The sequence below is a fragment of the Tiliqua scincoides genome, chromosome 6, assembly GCF_035046505.1.
Source record: "Tiliqua scincoides isolate rTilSci1 chromosome 6, rTilSci1.hap2, whole genome shotgun sequence".
NCBI lineage: Eukaryota > Metazoa > Chordata > Lepidosauria > Squamata > Scincidae > Tiliqua > Tiliqua scincoides.
The window spans coordinates 68350909-68371227 of record NC_089826.1 but is presented as its reverse complement, the minus strand read 5'-3'; the positions used below and the strand labels follow the sequence as shown (position 1 = coordinate 68371227).

The 20319-nt window shown below is 45.7% G+C and overlaps 1 protein-coding gene across 1 annotated transcript in view; it reads left to right on the top strand.

The window, feature by feature from the left end:
• The window catches only part of ATP10D (ATPase phospholipid transporting 10D (putative)), a 54990-nt gene that overhangs the window by 29998 nt on the left and 4673 nt on the right, over positions 1-20319 (top strand). The window contains exons 15-21 of the mRNA XM_066632914.1: positions 7400-7709; positions 8441-8517; positions 11160-11285; positions 14423-14623; positions 16491-16571; positions 16744-16848; positions 19541-19728. Of these exons, the coding sequence (XP_066489011.1) occupies positions 7400-7709; positions 8441-8517; positions 11160-11285; positions 14423-14623; positions 16491-16571; positions 16744-16848; positions 19541-19728 (1088 nt within the window). The remainder of the gene's footprint in view (positions 1-7399; positions 7710-8440; positions 8518-11159; positions 11286-14422; positions 14624-16490; positions 16572-16743; positions 16849-19540; positions 19729-20319) is intronic.

The window sequence follows — 20319 nt, the reverse complement described above, 5'->3', positions numbered from 1 at the left end:
GCTCTTCTATGGCGGTCGCTATAGCTTTTCGCAATAGGTCATGTCGGTCTTAAAGTCCTTTATTAATACAGTCATTCTTCAATTTTCCATCTTTCAGTGATTTCAGGCAACTAATGTCTAACCTCATTTGTTCAATCTTCTTCTCTCAGACTAAAATCCTCTCCACACTTTCCTGGGAGTAAGCCCCATTGACTACAGTGGAGCTTACTTCTGAGTAGAAATGCGTAGGACTGGACTCTTAAAAGCTCAGCAGAAGCAGGGACAGCTGACAAGTGGGGAGGGCCGAGTACGGAGCAGAGGAGAGGGAGGTGAAGGAGCAGAGGGGGCGATTGAGAACCTGTGCCTTGGTTTCCTTCCATCCCCAAGGGTCAGGTTGCAGCATATTTGCATAACTCTATGCAATTTAGCACAACACATTTTTTCTTAATTGCGGCGGGTCACAGAACAGAAATCACACGCATAAATAGACTCCACCTGTATATAGAATATACAGGTGGAATATATATATATGTTCTCTCATCCCAATCCCGCCCAATGGCTGCCCCATTCTTCATGGGACTGGGGAGGGCAAAGGGGGTAGTGTTGCTTCAAAAATGTGCCTTTTTAGTAGGAACACCTTGTAATATTACACACACAGAAAGTAGTTAGCTACCGCAAGATTCTAAATGTATGAGCTGGAAGATCCTTGTTCAAATGTATTATCAACCATCAATTAATATAGCCTTAGGCAAGACACTCTCAGTTCCCTACCAGCAATTTAAAGTGAATCACATATCAAGCTGTCTTATATTGAACCAGACCACTATTGGTCCAGCTAGATCAGTGTTGTCTATACCGACTGGCACTGACTTTTCTCAGATACTCCCAGTTAGTGCTTTTCTGCAGAGGTCATTCATTCATTCCATTTCTTTAGACTTCTTCTTTAAGAGATCAAAGTAGTTTCCAAAATATGGAAAACCAACACAAATTAAAACAATACAGATGTGCATTGCTTAGCAACGGTTCAAACAACAACCAACCACATATAAGACAATGGATACCTTCCCCCCCTCTTTGCATCTGTCTTCACGGCAGAAGACCTCGGGCAGATACCGCTGCCCGAACGGCCCCTCCTAACCGAGGAGTTAAGTCAGATAGAGGTTAAAAGAGAAGATGTTTCAGACCTCATTGATAAATGAAAGATCAATAAGTCACCAGGCCCTGATGGCATCCACCCAAGAGTTATTAAGGAATTGAAGAATGAAGTTGCAGATCTTTTGACTAAGGTATGCAACTTGTCCCTCAAAACGGCCATGGTGCCAGAAGATTGGAGGATAGCAAATGTCACGCCTATCTTTAAAAAGGGAAAGGGGGGGGGACCCGGGAAACTGTAGGCCGGTCAGCCTAACATCCATACCGGGTAAGATGGTGGAATGCCTCATCAAAGATAGGATCTCAAAACACATAGATGAACAGGCCTTGCTGAGGGAGAATCAGCATGGCTTCTGTAAGGGTAAGTCTTGCCTCACGAACCTTATAGAATTCTTTGAAAAGGTCAACAGGCATGTGGATGTAGGAGAACCCGTGGACATTATATATCTGGACTTTCAGAAGGCGTTCGACACGGTCCCTCACCAAAGGCTACTGAAAAAACTCCACTGTCAGGGAATTAGAGGACAGGTCCTCTCATGGATTGAGAACTGGTTGGAGGCCAGGAAGCAGAGAGTGGGTGTCAATGGGCAATTTTCACAATGGAGAGAGGTGAAAAGCGGTGTGCCCCAAGGATCTGTCCTGGGACCAGTGCTTTTCAACGTCTTCATAAATGACCTGGAGACAGGGTTGAGCAGTGAGGTGGCTAAGTTTGCAGACGACACCAAACGTTTCCGAGTGGTAAAGACCAGAAGTGATTGTGAGGAGCTCCAGAAAGGTCTCTCCAGACTGGCAGAATGGGCAGCAAAATGGCAGATGCGCTTCAATGTCAGTAAGTGTAAAGTCATGCACATTGGGGCAAAAAATAAACAACAACAACAACAACAGTATTTATATACTGCTTTTCAACAAAAAGTTCACAAAGCGGTTTACAGAGAAAATCAAATATCTAATGGCTCCCTGTCCCAAAAGGGCTCACAATCTAAAAAGATGCAAAGGAATACCAGCAGACAGCCACTAGAACAGACAGTGCTGTGGTGAGGTGGGCCAGTTACTCTCCCCCCCCCCCCCCGCTAAATAAAAGAGGAGCACCCACTTGAAAAAGTGCCTCTTACCCAGTTAGCAGGGGTTAAAAAATCAAAACTTTAGATATAGGCTGATGGGTTCTGAGCTGTCTGTGACAGATCAGGAGAGAGATCTTGGGGTGGTGGTGGACAGGTCGATGAAAGTGTCGACCCAATGTGCAGCGGCAGTGAAGAAGGCCAATTCTATGCTTGGGATCATTAGGAAGGGTATTGAGAACAAAACGGCTAATATTATAATGCCGTTGTACAAATCTATGGTAAGGCCACACCTGGAGTATTGTGTCCAGTTCTGGTCGCCACATCTCAAAAAGACATAGTGGAAATGGAAAAGGTGCAAAAGAGAGCGACTAAGATGATTACTGGGCTGGGGCACCTTCCTTATGAGGAAAGGCTACGGCGTTTGGGCCTCTTCAGCCTAGAAAAGAGACGCCTGAGGGGGGACATGATTGAGACATACAAAATTATGCAGGGGATGGACAGAGTGGATAGGGAGATGCTCTTTACACTCTCACATAATACCAGAACCAGGGGACATCCACTAAAATTGAGTGTTGGGCGGGTTAGGACAGACAAAAGAAAATATTTCTTTACTCAGCGTGTGGTCAGTCTGTGGAACTCCTTGCCACAGGATGTGGTGCTGGCATCTAGCCTAGACGCCTTTAAAAGGGGATTGGACAAGTTTCTGGAGGAAAAATCCATTATGGGGTACAAGCCATGATGTGTATGCGCAACCTCCTGATTTTAGAAATGGGTTATGTCAGAATGCCAGATGCAAAGGAGGGCACCAGGATGAGGTCTCTTGTTATCTGGTGTGCTCCCTGGGGCATTTGGTGGGCCGCTGTGAGATACAGGAAGCTGGACTAGATGGGCCTATGGCCTGACCCAGTGGGGCTGTTCTTATGTTCTAAACCCCCACACATCTTGTGAAGTTGTCCAGCGGTACCGCTTGCCTGCTTGAGATGCAGCATATCTGTTTGCTTGCAAACACGATCCTTTGAACTCCTGCCAAACCTGCCACTTGTGACCGCATGTGACTCTGCTGCAGTTCAGCATGTCTCGCTTCTGCCGATCTTAGAGATCGAAGGATCTCACTGAGCAGCAAACTCCAGGCAAGTGGCTGGTTCAACAAGGATTCAAAGGATTGTACTTTGCAGGCAAAGAGACTCATTGCCTCTCAAGCAGGTAAGCAGTGTCACACGAGGACCTCGCAAGGTGCATGAAGTTTTTCAAGCGAGGGGAAGGCAACCTCTTTAGCCAGAGGTGATAAGGATGCTCCAAGGATCATGTTGTGAAACCTGTGGTGCTGCTCCCCACTTCCCCCAGAATGTCCTCTTAATGTCGGATTTGCTTAACAACAGGAATAGAACACATCCCTGTCGTTACGTGACACACACCTGTACCGATAAGTGCTAAAATAGTGGCAATAAAATCAATATAAACTGCCCAAGGTCTTTTCAAAAAGTTACAGATTTGACCCCTCCCAGATCATAGAGGTCTACCTTACTGGACTGATGAAAGGGTTCTCGAGGTCATGGTATGTGTCGTGCTTTGAACTCTTTAAAAATGTATTTATTGTAAATAGCTGTAGCCTGTCCTTCCACAAAATGCCTCCTGCCGCCACCCCCCCCCCCCCCGAAACAGCATGCACTTTTTCGGCTAGGCTGCCCCAGTAGGGGAGGAGGAGAATAGGGTTGAGCTGTAAGTTTAGTCCATTTGTCTGTCTGCCTTGGGTTAGAACATTGACACACTTTAACATGTTTGCAAAAGGCTTTCAAGAGCTAGATGCTAAATTATATTAGCTGTAGAGATGCCAGGCTGGGGAGCTTTGTCTTGGAAATGGGAACAAATGCAATTTTTAAAGTTGTGTTTTGTCATATCTTCCTGCAGCCTGGCATGATTAGCATTAATGTGCTAAGAATTATCTCATTAAATTGGCCTTACATACAGCATTCCAGAAAATTAATCTACTTATGCTTTCTAATGATGAAAAATCTTAGTGTTTTTGTATTCACTTGGAAAATATTCAGTCCTTTGGTGAAGACAATGGTGCTGTCAGAAGCCAGATCCTTTTCTTGTGATAATTGTGCCCTCTGGTGGAATTTATTTTTACTGACTCTGACTCTTAATTGTAATCACAATGGTTAGAAATGCTTAAAAATAAGGGGAATAGGAAAAGGGGGCATGGTTGCCTGACAACATAATTTCAGATGTTTTTCCTTTTTTCTAAGATGGCAGGAAGGGGTATTTTGCTGGCTTCATAGATTAGAAATTCAGGTCTTTTGTTTCCCTAGATGACTCATTGATGAACTAATGGAATGACACATTATAAAGTAGATTAGCCAGACAGTATAATGTTTCTATTATATATTTCTACTTCCATAGCAACATTTTAATTGAATTTCAAATACGGTCCCTTTTGCTGGAAACTAACCCTTTTGTGTTAGTTTTTGAAGTATAGGCACCTGCAGGCATTATGCTTTGATGCACTGTGTTTTACTGGAAAGCTAGCATACAGCCTTGTGCACAGTTTCCATTCATTTCAGCAAGGGGTGTATTCTAGGTTCCAGAGGGCTTGATAGGATCTGCAGATCTCATTTATTTCAGTGGAGTTTTGCAAGAGAAGTTCCTGGGTGCTTTGTGCCTTTTTAAAGGGGATTTTAAAAAACAAAAACTGCAGACCTGTGCGTGCACACCGTTGCGTAATAATGATCCAATTCTATTGAGGGCCTATGGCAGCAGATCTTGTGATACACTGCCATAAGTTCTGGTTTGGCTCTGCGAAAGCTGTGCTGCTGGTGTGCAGGAGGCTCAGGACCAAATCCTATCCAATTTTCCAGTGCTGGTGCAGCTGTTCCAATGGGGCATGCACTGCATCCTGTGGTGGGGAGGCAGTCACAGAGGCCCCCTCAAGTTATGGGGACATTTGTTCCCTTACCTTGGGGCTGCATTGCAGCTGCACCGGTGCTGGAAAGTTGGATAGGATTGGGCTCTCAGCATGCACACCAGCAGCTCACCCAGTCACATTGGAGCAGGTAAGGTGAAAGCAGAGCTGGTTTGGAGGCAGTTCAGGGGATGATCAGGGCAGGGAGTGGGCAGAACCATGAGTGGTTCAGGTGTGGGAGGGAGTGGATCTCAGCAGCAGTGACATTCATCAAGATCCTATCCTGCTTTTCCCGACCTGACACATCCCTGAGACTCCTCAGACTTATGCCAGCTAAATAAGTCCTAGGAGTCCCATTTGTGGCCAGGCAGCTTACAAGGAGGTAAAAATAATTTTTACTTACCTTTCCCAGGCTGTCTAGTCATGCTTCCCCCCTCCCTCCATAACATGCAGTACATGTTCCATCAGCTGTGCTGCGTGCTATGGGGCTGATATGGTATAGAACTGGGCTCTATACCATATACGGTATACGGATCTCTTGTATGAATCCCATTTTTAAAAACATATTAACCTTTTTCCAGGCTTGGCTGCTGCTCTTACGTTTCATGCTCCAAGCTACACCAAAACCAAGCATGTGGCTCATTTGGTAAGCATTGTTAAGCATTTCACCAACTTGCTTATGCTGTGGAATGTTTATGATGCTGACTTTTTTCCTTACACACTAGTAAATCTTTTGTGGGCTATTATTTTCCATTAACAGTTAAACATGTCATATCATTCTTGTTACAGAACACACACAGCACATGTCTAGATGGCAAACTGCAGAAATCATCCAGATGCCATTTCAAAAATAAAGCTGTAATCTTCACTCCACCCCTTTTTACTAATTTATTTACAACACTTTCTATTCTTCTTGTCTGCCAAAGCACTCAAGATGTTTTCCTTTTTATAGTAATGTCTTAGAGCCCAATCCTGAGCTTCCCGCTGGCGTGCACTGTTGCAAACATGCCATAAAGCACGTCTGCGAGGCTTCCCACCAGGCCAGCACCCGTGATAGCCCAGCACTGGCTGGAGCTGGGCTAGCGCCAGATGGGTGCCCACCCTCTGCTGCTTAGCGGTCACATGCAGGGAGGGGGGTGGGAAGGAGGCGTTCCGGGGAGGGGAGAGGCAGGCGAATGGCAGAGAGAGGGTGAGGAGAAGGCATGACAGGGAGGCAGGAGGTGGGGAGAGGGCAGGCAGGAGGCATGCTGGGAGGGAGGGGGGAGGCGGGTCCAGTGGAGCTCTGCTTCACAGGATCAAAGGTGTTCGTGTGGGGCTCGGCACCTACACGAACGCCTTTACCTTACCGCCAGACTTTTGGTCAGCAGTAACGCGAGTAACCCCATTGCAGGGCTGCTTCCCTTACCCAGGAGAAGGGAAAGAAAGTCCCCTTCTCCTGAGGTGCCGCCCGCGGTAGCCCGGGGCGCACAGGATGCAGCAGCAGCCATTTTCAGTGCTGCTGAAGCTTTGTGCCCCGGGCAGCTCAGGACTGGGCTGTAAGTCTGTGAGACATGGTAAAAGGGGGAAAGGAATAGGAAGCCAAGAGGAAATAAATATATTCAGGTACCAACTCTTTATACTGGGGGCCCCCCATATCTGCAGATCCCATATCCACGGATTCAGTTATCCATGGATCGGATCCCTGGCCCCTCCCTCGTGCGCCCCCTCTGGAGGGTCCTCTGAGCTCAACAGAGGCTGTGGACAACCATAAGTGGCCTCTGCCGGGCTCAAACTGACACTTTTAATGCCTTATAAGCCATAGGATGGCTTCCCTAGGCTTCCTAATGCCTTATAAGGCATTTAAAAAGAAACTTCCAGTTTCTCGACGAAACCTGAAGTTGTGTTCTTTTAACCTCCAAACTAAACATCTGTCCGCAGCCTCTGCTGACCTCAGAAGCCCCTCCGAGTGGGGGGAGGGAAGCTGGACTCCCCTCACCTCTGGAGAGTCCGGGCCGCAGTGATAGGCATTCTCCCATATCCGCAGTTTTGGCTATCCACAGGAGTTTCCAGAAGAACCCCCGTGGATAAGGGGGCATGCCTGTACTGGCCTGAACTGTAGGAATGGTCACTGCAGGAGACCACTCTGGAAAGGGAGGAGCCAAACAGCTGAGCCAATGAAGGGGATCTCTCTATCTCAATTCTCCTTATTTTGTAGCCTCGTGTGCAATTTGGTCTTGCTCACAAATGCAACCCCAAGTCAGCACAAGTTGTCTGTACTGAGCTAAGATTTAAGTAATACCTTACCAACTTCCTTTTTTACCACCAGGATGAATGTGCAGAACGGATGGACAGTATTTTAGCAGACATCCAGATAGGCGGTTTGTACGAAGGAAGACCTAGCAGAAACATTTTGAGAGTCTCTGTGACGTCAGAAATTCGGCTTGCCCAGTTCAGTGCTGCCCTAGTTATAGAAGGAACAACATTAGCTTTTGCCTTGCATGAAAGTTTGCAGAGCAGATTTGTGCAGCTCACCAGACAGGTGCGGGCGGTTGTCTGCTGTAGAGCAACACCCCTGCAGAAGAGCCAAGTGGTGAAGGTGGTGCGAAAAGAGCTGAAAGTGATGACACTAGCCATAGGTGAGTTGCCTGTCTCTCATAGGGGAGCAACACAGTTACTATTATTGTCTTCTCCTTTAATAGTCTGTTCATCTGTTTTTCTCTTCAAAACGAGTGGTCCAGTGGACCGACAGTTAAATATGGTCCTAGGGTACCTGACAACCCAATCTTAAACAACTTTCCAGCACTGATGCAGCCGTGCCAATCGGGCATGAGCTGCATTCTGCAGTGTGTGGGGGCAGTCATGGCGGTGTCCTCAGGACTACGTTGCTGCTCTATTGGCACTGGGAAGTTGGTTAGGATTGGGCTGTAAGGGTGGGATGAGATTTCTGTTCTCATGCAGCTTTCCCTCTGGTGGATTTCATACATGTGTTTACCTTTAGTTTAATCATTGAGTAGAAAATACTCTTATGAGAAGTGATTTGGAGCAGAGAGAGAATGTGCAGGAAAAGGTTCAAGCACGACTTCCCCATCTCCGACCCCTTAGCCACTCAAAATCTACTCGGTGTAGTCAGACCCTTCATGTGCTTGGGATTGTTTGGCCAGTCTTCTGACAGCTTCTGTGTTCTGTGCTGCCAATCCACAACCTAAAAAGAAAAGCAAGGAATCTTTGGAGCCTATAATATTTTAACAATACTCCTAGATGCTCCAATTGAGCTTTTTATATTGTCTCTTTTATCAAGTCTGTGTACAGTGCATTAGCCTCCCATGCCAATTTCATTGCAAGCCTATTCTTTTATCTCTTCTGGAAGGTGATGGTGCGAATGACGTCAGTATGATCCAGGTTGCTAATGTTGGAATTGGTATAGCTGGCCAAGAAGGCATGCAGGTAGGATGGATTCATAGAATCATAAATGACAGCACTGTTGACTACGTGAAGCTCCCCTACACTGAATCAAACATTTTTTTAAAACAATTTTTTGCTTAGTATTGCCTGTCTGTCTGACGTATACTGTCTGGTGGCAGCTATCCAAGATTTCTGTTGGGGGTCTTTCTCAGGCCTTCTTGGAGATGCCAGGAATTGAACTTGAAACTTTCTGCATGCAAAGTAGGTTGTTTTCCACTGAGTTCCAGCCCTTCCCCAATTGTGGGTCCATTTAGCTAGAGCCCTGCCAACTGCTAGCCACAGCATGTATTGGACTAAGGGCTGAATACCCCAAACCTTGGAATTGGTATGAACTGTACCAAAAGACTCCATCTACCAGATGATAAATATTGTGGGCCCCATGTGGACCCCCACGGATACTGAATTCCATGGATAATTAAATCTGTGGGATGGCCCAATCTGGCAACCAGAAGTGATTCTGTGATACATCTAGGAAGCCTTCTGAGGCATGGGGAGGCTGCGTGTGACCTCCCTGTGCCTCAGAACACATCCCTGACACATCCAAAACCACTTCCAGTCCTGTGTTGGTGGTCCTTGAGGTCCTCCAGACATGAGCTTGGTACCTGTGTTGAGTCAAATCCGCAGGTGCCAAACCCGCTGATTAGGAGGGCCCTCTGTATAGAGTTACAAGGGCCCTGAAAACCATTTTGTCCATACCTCAGTTTCTAAGAAATCAAACCACAGAAACTGAGGTCTACAGTCAAAGGCTGCATTATTTCACCAGCCCTAAACTTAAAATGAGTTATTGGAATTTTTGCTTATATTAATAGAATACATAGGGCAAAACAGTGGTCTCTTTTTAATTTTTTGTTCCAATTTGCTCTCCAAAGTGTTCTCTCTCCAATCTTTCCTTCAACTCTCTCTCTCTCTCTCTCTCTGCACTTCCTTCTTTTTATCATGTTATCTGCTTCTGCTTCCAGTTTGTCCCTGTTTTTGCTCTTTCTGTATCTCTTCAATCTTTTAGGCCTTGTTGGTTTAAATCTTCTCCCTGCCCTGTTTTTCTAGATCTCTCTCTTTCTAATCTGGCCCCATACCTCTCCTGTGCACACACTTTCTCGTTACTTTCCTTCTTCTCTAGCTCATCAGCTTCTTGTTGACAGCTTTCTGTCAACGACCACAGCTGTTCTGGGTGTTATTAGTGGATCTGTCCATTTCCTGGCTATTTCACCAGCGATCAAGGTAATCTTAATTCTGCTGCTCTTTCTTCTCTTCTTGACTACAGTAGCCAATCATTTTCATATATGTAGTCATATGAAGCTATACTGATTCAAGCCATTTGTCCATTTAGATCAGGGGTGCCCAAACCCCGGCCCTGGGGCCACATGCAGCTCTCAAGGCCTCTCAATGCGGCCCTCAGGGAGCCCCCAGTCTCCAATGAGCCTCTGGCCCTCTGGAGATTTGTTGGAGCCTGCACTGGCCCGACGCAACTGCTCTCAGTTTGAGGGCGACTATTTGACCTCTTGTGTGAGCTGTGGGATGAGGGCTTCCTCCACTGCTTGCTGTTTCATGTCTGTGATGCAGTAGCGGCAGCAAAGGAAAGGCCAGCTTTGCTTTGTGCAAGGCCTTTTATAGGCCTTGAGCTATTGCAAGACCTTCATTCATTCATATAAGTTCATCTTTAATATATTCATTTATGTAAACTTATGTAAATTTATTCAAATTTTAAATGTAAATTAATTCTTCCCGCCCCCCCCCCCCCGGCCCCTGACACAGTGTCAGAGAGATGATGTGGCCCTCCTACCAAAAACTTTGGACACCCCTGATTTAGATCATTGTTGTCTATACCAGGGGTCTCCAAACCCCAGCCCGGGGGCCAGATGTGACCCGCAGCCAGCACTCTGAGAAGAACATCGTGGATTGTCCTGAGTCCTTGGATGAAGTGTGGGATATAAGTACAATAATGAATAAACAAATTAAGGTGTTGCATTTATGTTTGAACTGGTAACACACAAGATTGTTTCAACAATTTCTGTAATTAGTGAAGCGCCAAAATGTACTTTGGTGTTAATTCAGAAGGATAAAAACTGGGTAATTCATGGATCATTAAACAGGGAAGTGATAATTGATTATTGATGACTAGGAAACATTTTGAAGGAAAAGAGATTGGGGCCAAAGTAGAATAGATTAAATTAGGGTGCAGTCCTAACCAACTTTCCAGCACTGGCATAGCTGTGCCAGTGGGGCATGTGCTGCATCTGGCATTTGGGGGGCAGTCATGGAGGTCTCCTCAAGGTAGGGCAATGTTTCTTCCCTTACCTCAGAGTTGCATTGCCCATATGTCAGTGCTGGAAAATTGGTTAGGATTGCGGCCTTTGTTTGATAAGAAGGCCAACAAGTAAAGAATAGGACAAAAGGGAGAGAGTTTGGCTCAGTGCACTGATCACATGAAGCCATGCCTCTTGGACAAGGATGCCTCAGTGAAGCTTCATGACCAGCAGTGGGATTTATGTGTAGTCCGTTTCCGTAGAGGGTGGGGAGCAACTTAGTAATGGGTAATTAGGTGATAAGAGAATACTTGCATCTGAATTCAGTCTCTAGCTTTCTGCTTGACCTCTGTATTTCATTCTTTGTATTTTTCTTTTCAGGCTGTGCTGGTGAGTGATTTTGCAATTACTCAGTTCAGCCATCTCAAGAAGCTGCTGTTTGTTCACGGTCACTGGTGTTACACCCGACTAGCCAACATGGTCCTTTACTTTTTCTACAAGAATTTGGTATGTAGCTCCCAGGGATGACATGAGAAGTTTGAGGGTGTAGGAGAGCTATTCAGAGAACAGATTCTTAATACTTAGAAACAGGGGGAGGATATTAGTAGATGCTATATGCAGACTCTGGCAGCAGAAGTTGAGTCTTCCCATCTGTCTTGGGTTAAGGATCACAGCACAAGAGGCATTTACAATCAATTAAATATGGTCTGTTCCAGAAAGTTATCTGTCAGCATTAATAAGAGATTGTGACAAGTTGGCTCCATTATTGAAATCTGTGAATTATCAAAGGGACCTTTTATGTAGCTTCTGCTGAAGAAGTGTGTCTGAAACAGGCTGGCCTTGCCACAGTGAAGAACTGATGGGTTTCTCCGGAGCAGGAAGTACTCAGAAAGAGCTTCATTACGTAATGAATTTAGGATGAAAACAACCATTAACCACATGTGTAATTCCTGCCAAATTCATCCATTTTACAAGTCACTTAAAATATTTACCCTTGCTCGTGGTGGCCATATGGAGAGCCAATTGTCTATAACTTCTGGCCACGTTATTGAGCGTTATGAGCGTTATTATGAGCGTTATTATGTTCTCGCAGCAATGAAATTCCAGGAAAGGAGGGGCATTTGCACACTCATCTAATGGAGGAGCCCTGCAGGATGAGGCCAAAGGCCCACCGAGCCCAGCATCCTCTTGTTCCCAGTGGCCAACCAGATGCCTTTGGGGAACTCACAAGCAGCAGCTAAAACATACCACTCTCTCACTGGTGCTTCCCTGCTATTGGTATTCAAAAGCATATTGCTGTTGTACCTGGAGGTAGCATATAAGGCATTTTGGCTGATAGCCATTGGTAGACTTGTTCTTCATTAATATATGTAATTCCCTTTCAAAGCTATCTAGAGTAGTGGTTATCACCACATATGTGGTAGCAAATTCCATAGATTTATTACATGCTGTATGAAGAAATACTTCCTTCTGTCTGTCCTAGAACTCCCACCAATCAATCTCATAGACTGTCCCCTGCTTCTAGAATTGTGAGAGGGGGAAAAAAAGCTCACATGGCATTTGCCCGGAGCCTACTGATAACCACCTCTCCATGCAGTTAGAGCCACCATGTGGTATGTTATGAAGCAGCTGTCACAAGGTTAGATGGTTTAGGCTTGTACAGGTATTAAACTGGTAGCCCAATCCTATCCATTCCATCCCCTTGCCAGTGCAGCCATGCCACTGGAGTGCATGCTGAATTCTGTGGGGGGTGGGGGGGAAACAGTCCGGGAGATCTCATAACATAAGAACATAAGAACAGCCCCACTGGATCAGGCCATAGGCCCATCTAGTCCAGCTTCCTGTATCTCACAGCGGCCCACCAAATGCCCCAGGGAGCACACCAGATAACAAGAGACCTCATCCTGGTGCTCTCCCCTACATCTGGCATTCTGACTTAACCCATTCCTAAAATCAGGAGGTTGCGCATACACATCATGGCTTGTACCCCATAATGGATTTTTCCTCCAGAAACTCGTCCAATCCCCTTTTAAAGGCGTCTAGGCTAGACGCCAGCACCACATCCTGTGGCAAGGAGTTCCACAGACCGACCACGCGCTGAGTAAAGAAATATTTTCTTTTGTCTGTCCTAACCCGCCCAACACTCAATTTTAGTGGATGTCCCCTGGTTCTGGTATTATGTGAGAGTGTAAAGAGCATCTCCCTATCCACTCTGTCCATCCCCTGCATAATTTTGTATGTCTCAATCATGTCCCCCCTCAAGCGTCTCTTTTCTAGGCTGAAGAGGCCCAAACGCCGTAGCCTTTCCTCATAAGGAAGGTGCCCCAGCCCCGTAATCATCTTAGTCGCTCTCTTTTGCACCTTTTCCATTTCCACTATGTCTTTTTTGAGATGCGGCGACCAGAACTGGACACAATACTCCAGGTGTGGCCTTACCATCGATTTGTACAACGGCATTATAATACTAACCGTTTTGTTCTCAATACCCTTCCTAATGATCCCAAGCATAGAATTGGCCTTCTTCACTGCCGCCGCACATTGTGTCGACACTTTCATCGACCTGTCCACCACCACCCCAAGATCTCTCTCCTGATCTGTCACAGACAGCTCAGAACCCATCAGCCTATATCTAAAGTTTTGATTTTTTGCCCCAATGTGCATGACTTTACACTTACTGACATTGAAGCGCATCTGCCATTTTGCTGCCCATTCTGCCAGTCTGGAGAGATCCTTCTGGAGCTCCTCACAATCACTTCTGGTCTTTACCACTCGGAAAAGTTTGGTGTCGTCTGCAAACTTTGCCACTTCACTGCTCAACCCTGTCTCCAGGTCATTTATGAAGAGGTTGAAAAGCACCGGTCCCAGGACAGATCCTTGGGGCACACCGCTTTTCACCTCTCTCCATTGTGAAAATTGCCCATTGACACCCACTCTCTGCTTCCTGGCCTCCAACCAGTTCTCAATCCACGAGAGGACCTGTCCTCTAATTCCCTGACTGTGGAGTTTTTTCAGTAGCCTTTGGTGAGGGACCGTGTCAAACGCCTTCTGAAAGTCCAGATATATAATGTCCACGGGTTCTCCCGCATCCACATGCCTGTTGACCTTTTCAAAGAATTCTATAAGGTTTGTGAGGCAAGACTTACCCTTACAGAAGCCATGCTGACTCTCCCTCAGCAAGGCCTGTTCGTCCATTTCCACGAACAGGAAATCTCAGAGTAAGGGAACATTTATTCTCTTACCCCTGGGTAGACATCTGTTGCCAGAACAGGTTTACTTGTACCTTCACCAGCAATTTAGCTGGTACAAGTCCAAGTGGACCCAGCAAGGTGAACCAAGGCCTGAAAGGCAGGTAAGATATTGGTGGAACAACCCTGTGATTGGGCTGTGAATTGCCATGGCTTCTGTAAAAGAACTCTTAGAAGTTTGATACTGACAAATGTTAGAATTGCCTAGCCCCTTCACAACAATTTCCAGGGTTGTTGGGGGGGGGGGGAAGTAAAACGCTGATATTTAAATTCAAAGCACTATGCACAGAATGTTTCAACCCTGCATTCATATTGCAAACATAATTTGTCTTCCTGCCCCCTGTCACAGATTCTCACTTACAGATTCTCATCTTTCATTCCTGCCTCTGATCTTAACAGGTATATGTAAACCTCCTATTCTGGTACCAGTTTTTCTGTGGGTTTTCAGGAACACCCATGACTGACTACTGGAGCTTGATTTTGTTCAACCTTCTCTACACATCAGTACCACCCGTCATATATGGTGTTTTGGACCAAGATGTCCCTGCAGAAGTTCTTATGTATCAACCAGAACTTTACAAGTCTGGCCAGAGATCTGAGGTACTTCTTGGCTTGTCACAAATGCTTGAATGTAGAACTAGCTCAGATGTTCTCTGTGACATGTTTCTTGCTAGCAGAACTTGAATTTTGACACTTATTCTCTGTTGTTCAGTTATCTGGTGGGGATGCAAAAGGTAAAAAAAGGTAGGTGACCTTTGGAGGTTAATATGAGATTGATGGATGTCCTGTTATCACTAGTTACCCATCAACTGCTGCTTATTTGTGTTCCAGTGGTATGTATCAAAAGGCTCAGCAGAGATCTGGGCCTCATTGTACTCTAAGTCCTAGGTAGACATGCTGTAAATGTCACTGTGAAGCTCTCTAGAAGGACCTCCAGATTCGTCAAACAATAATATGAAGAAAAATTGAGATGAAATGATTTGGCCAAAATGTCATGTGTGGGAGGCACCATAAATCACAGAATCTCTGACCTCTAATGATGTACCCCCCATGAGTGGATCTTACAATAACCTGATAAGTGTCTATGGGCGCAATCCTAACCCCTTATGTCAGAACTTTCCAGGACTGGCATAGCAATGCCAATGGATATGTGCTGCATCCTGCAGCTGGGTGTCACTCAAGGAGGTCTTACAGTAAGGGAATGTTTGTTCCCTTACCTCAGAGCTGCATTGCCCTTAAGTCAGTGCTGGAAAGCACTGACATAATGGGTTAGGATTGCACCCTATATGTATTTCCTGATTATGAGCACAGGGTTGGTTTGAAATATAAGATCAAAAGAGATGTCTTCTATTGAATCCACTTCTCTTGGCAAATACAAGCCTATCATGGCATTTCTCATTCTGGTTCTCTTCTTGAGGTAGGAGGACAAATAATTTAGAAAAAGGCTTCTTTTCTTGGGCCAGGAGGCAGACTTCATTTTCCCACTATGATCAGGGAGGTTTGGCGCTTTCTTCAAAGTCATTAGGTTTTCCCCCCCTCAATTCTTTTTTTTTTTAATTACTGTTTACTGTTTGACAAGAGTCACCACCGGAAGTTGGTTCTGGTAGGAGAAAAGTGCTGTTTAGAGTAGCAGGGAGGTCCGCAGAGGGGGCTGCAAGCCCCCCACCACCCTGCCAAAGGCCAGTGCTGCCCCCCAGGCAAGTGAAAAGCTTCTGGGTCTCAGTGGCAGCACGATCACATAAGCTCCAACCCCGCCCCATCCCTGCCCCGCAAAGACTTACCTGATTCCCAACTCCCCTGTAGAAGTTTGGGAACCACAGGCCTAAGTCTTACTTGAACACAGTGGGATTACTTCTGAGTAAGTTAAATAACATCATTTTCAAACACCACTAGTTATAGCATCTGAGAAATGAGAGGAGAAGCCCCCTCTTATTCCAGATGGTTGGCAACCTTCAGTCTCGAAAGACTATGGTATAAGCCTATAGCACCTTGTATTCCCAGGTGGTCTCCCATTCAAGTACTAACCAGGCCTGACCCTGCTTAGCTTCTGAGATCAGACAAGATTGGGCATGAACAGATATTCCAAAATGAAGTCTACCTGCTGGTCTCACAGGAGGGGCCTTTCCTGAGCTAGCCATCTTCCTTCCCTCAAGAGGAACAAAATTTCCCAGGTAAAACTGAATTTTCATTTTTGGGCTTAAAGGATGTTTTCATGTACCACTAAACATTGGGGTTATCATTGGGTTTACCTCCTCGCCTTCAAATCTCATATGCAGCTTGGCATGCAGGAGATGGGCTCAGAGTCTCATGGAATATTGAGATTTGGGTCTTAGACTGTAGTGTGTGCCCATCAAGCATCACTTTGGGAAGCTGACTATGTGGAGTTTTAAGCATCTGGAGAATGCAAAATGTCTAGGTTGTGTATCTTCCCAAAACCAGAGGTGTGTATCCTGTGTTTCTTTTTCAGCCATACGTGTCTTCAACCTTCTGGATCAATATGATAGATGGTTTTTACCAAAGCATTGTTTGCTTTGCTATCCCTTACTTCGTAAGTATCATGAAATTTTGCTACCTTGAATTCTCTTGTATTATTTGCACACTTTCATCATATCTACAAGAATATTCATTAAAACACTGTTATATATGAAAGGACTTTGTGTTACTACTGTACATTAAGACTGTACTGAATAGGCAAACTGTAAATTATTATCCCTTTTTAGACCTACCGTGACACGGATATAGGCATCTACTCTTTTGGGAGTCCTATCAACACTTCTATCTTCTTTGTAATAGTGCTACACCTCATGATTGAAAGTAACACTTTGGTGAGTATGGTTTTTGTTCATTCTAAGAGTCTTTTAGCAACTTACTCCTGACTTGGTAAATATATTGTTTCAAATGGAGCTCTGTGTGATGTGTAGTAGTTGTATTTACAGCACCAGAGCAAGCAGTCTTCAGTAGATTGATTACAGGCTGTAGCAGTAAATACTCGCTATAGTCATGCAAGTGTGTAGCATTCAGTATGTAAAATGGACACCATTCACCTTATTTACCATGCTTTGCCACATCCCAAAACAAGTGTGAGAATTGGACCTGACAGATTTCATCTTACCAGAACCCGGTTCCTTCATTGCATGAAGATATCGGCTGATTTCATAAGAGTCATTTTTGATCCCATTAATTTGAGGGTAAATTCCATGCATGTCGTCAGGGACTTATTTATGAATCAATATTTTTCAGGGTGAAAGCTGGACACAATAAAACTGGGTCTGGATCTTTGGTGAGGAAGGGGGGAGGGTGTCATTAACTTTATTTACAGTTCTCAGACTGTGAAGCAGGTCTCCATCACAGGTTTTTGGTGATTCAAACAAGAGGAAGAGTTCCTGAAGCCAGTGTTGCTTGTGTGTATGTACATGTGCACAGTTAAACCCATCTCACATTTCTCTCTGTCCCTGCAAAGTCCCAGTTTCTCATCATGAACCCCTGGTGAACATCATGAACCCTGCTTTAAACTTCATTAAGCCTGAGGGCTGCAAAAGTGCACTTGGGTATCTGCCAAAGAAATCAGTAAAGGGATATCTGTCCAATAGCTGTCAGCCCTCAGATCCCACAGAAGAAATTGCAGCCTTTAATGAAGGTCTTCAACTCTTGTGTTCTCTGTTGGGCTCTCCATGGCAGGGTCAGTCCTTGTCATCTGGGTAGCTCCTCCCTCTCAGGTAGGCAGTTCAGGTTGACAGTCTTCCTAAGGGAAGGGGGACCCCAGATTCCCCAGACTAACGTTGCCTCTAGAGAGACAAGTTGGGTTTTGTACTGCTGCTGGCCAGCCAGGCTGTCCAGCATTGAAGCAATCTACTTTAGGGCCTACAGCCCCTCATCTTCCTCACCAGATTTTCCTCATGCCTTTTCCTTTGCAGCACGGTGCCTCGCAACCACTTTCCCTTTCCAGGGGCCTCTAGTTGGCATGGAACTGGTCACAGTGGCCATTTTGGCAGCTTGAGGCACGCGCTTGCTTCTGTGTCCCTGACTGCTGTCCGTGATGGGGCAGGAGATGGGGTCGCTGACCGGCTGGACAACTTTAGGGCCGCGCTCACTGGAGGAATCAAGCATTCAGGGCCTAGTCTCAGGGGCACTGCCACATCGGCACTGACGCTGTTCAGCTCAGCTTCCCCGTTTCCTTCCAAAACCAGGCTGCGCAGCATGCAGTCACAGGAGGCCCGTGAGCTCAGGAGGGCTGCCTACCTGGCTCCAGGGGCACCTTATTTCAGGCACCACTGGATCAGCCAAGTGGGCAGGAGGGTTGGAGTGGGACTTCGAGAGAGCCAGGTCAAAAGCAGCAAGAGGGAGGAAGGTCGCATGCAGCAGCTGCAAGGCTTCCCAGGATGATCCAATTCTTAGCAACTCTACTCAGAAGTAGTCCCACTGCAACCAGTCATTCAGTGAAACTTCTTCTGCCCAAGTAACAACTGAGCTTACAGCAGCCATGCCATGCAGTTGGCAAGTGTGATCGCTACAAACTGCTTCCTTCCTTCCTCCTCCCTGGGCTTCTGCAGCCAATCCTAGGGCAAGAACCACCTTGGGCTCCTCTTCTTGCTCTGTCTCAGCCAAAGATCCAATAATCTTTGATTCCTTCCTTCCTGTCAGAGACCCCCCTCTGCAAAAGCAAACATTAACCCTTCCCTGCTTGCGCAGTTGGAATGATGTCACCATGAGGTTTTTCACACCACAAAAATAATAAGCAAGCACACCCAGGCACAGGCAGACTTGAGTCAGCATGCATGGGGATGAGTGCCAAGTCAGGAGGTCCCTGGCTCAAGTGTTTTTCAGAATCTTCCATGCACGTGACTCACAAGTCAACAAAAAACACACATTTTTGTGACTCGAGTTCTCATCCCTGGCAATCTCATCTCACATTAGGCAATATATCTTTCATCAAATTCTTCATGCTCCAGGGATCAAGCATTCTAATTCCTGCAAACTACCCAATTATTCTAAACATCCCATCTTTATTAAAACACCTGTCTCGCTCTTAATACCCACAACACATCCCTTTGTTGTTCACAAGGTAATCAATGTCTTTTACCATGTTTCTGTTTGAAGATGGTGAGGAATCACAGTAGCTGCTTTAGAGCTTATTATATGGCACCTGTAGTCCTGAATGGGCAAGTGTTACCAGCTGCAGCCTTTTTCACATACTTAAGCCCATTAGAATGAACCCTCCATAGCCACTTGGAAATCTGGAGGGAATTAGGAGTGATAATGCTAGGCTTAATTACTTAGAGCTACCCCAAACAGTTGCTGGTAACTTATAGCAAGTTTCTAAGTTGCTGTCATACAGCTCTGCATCACTAGAATCTATCCTTAGAGTGTAAAGGTTGAGAAGCTTGAAGATAGTGCTGGTTTGGAATGATGTGAGAGGGAGAGATGAACCCTATGTCTGTACCTTTCAGTTCTTCAGCCATAATTGTAGATTCTTTCTCATTCAGCTTGTTCCTGTGTATGTTTGTTCTTAAATTTCAGACTTGGATACATTCGGCCATTATGGGTGCTAGTTTCTTAGTTTACTTCACCATTTCCCTGGCTTTTGGAGCTACCTGTGTCCTCTGCAACCCGCCAGCGAATCCATACTGGGTTCTACAAAATCACATGAATGGTTCACTATACTATCTGATCTGCATCATCACACCTATTGTGGCTCTTTTCCCCAGGTATTTTACTGGTTTAGAACCAAAACTTTGAAGGAGATCTTTTAGTATGTACTGCTGTTCTCTCATTCTTCTGTCTTCAAAGGCTGTTTTCTGTGCTTGAGCAGGGGTTCTCAAACTCTTTCGTTACCCACTGTGTTGTCCGCAGTGAATCTGGGGCCTGCTGAGGCCAGGAAGCTGCAGGGTAAAATGTTGCATGACCTGGAGATTGCATTTGGTTCCCACTAGCATGCAACCCACTTCATTGGCTACTTCATGCTGCATTTCATAAGAACATAAGAACAGCCCCACTGGATCAGGCCATAGGCCCATCTAGTCCAGCTTCCTGTATCTCTCAGCAGCCCACCAAATGCCCCAGGGAGCACACCAGATAACAAGAGACCTCATCCTGGTGCCCTCCCTTGCATCTGGCCTTCTGACATGAGATCCTATCTTTGATGAGGCATTCCACCATCTTACCCAGTATAGATGTTAGGCTGACCAGCCTATAGTTTCCCGGGTCCCCCCTCTTTCCCTGGATAATCTTTGGAAATATCTCTCTGCTGTGAATTGAATTGCACACTCTCAGTTATGTGTTATGGGTTGTATGTTGTA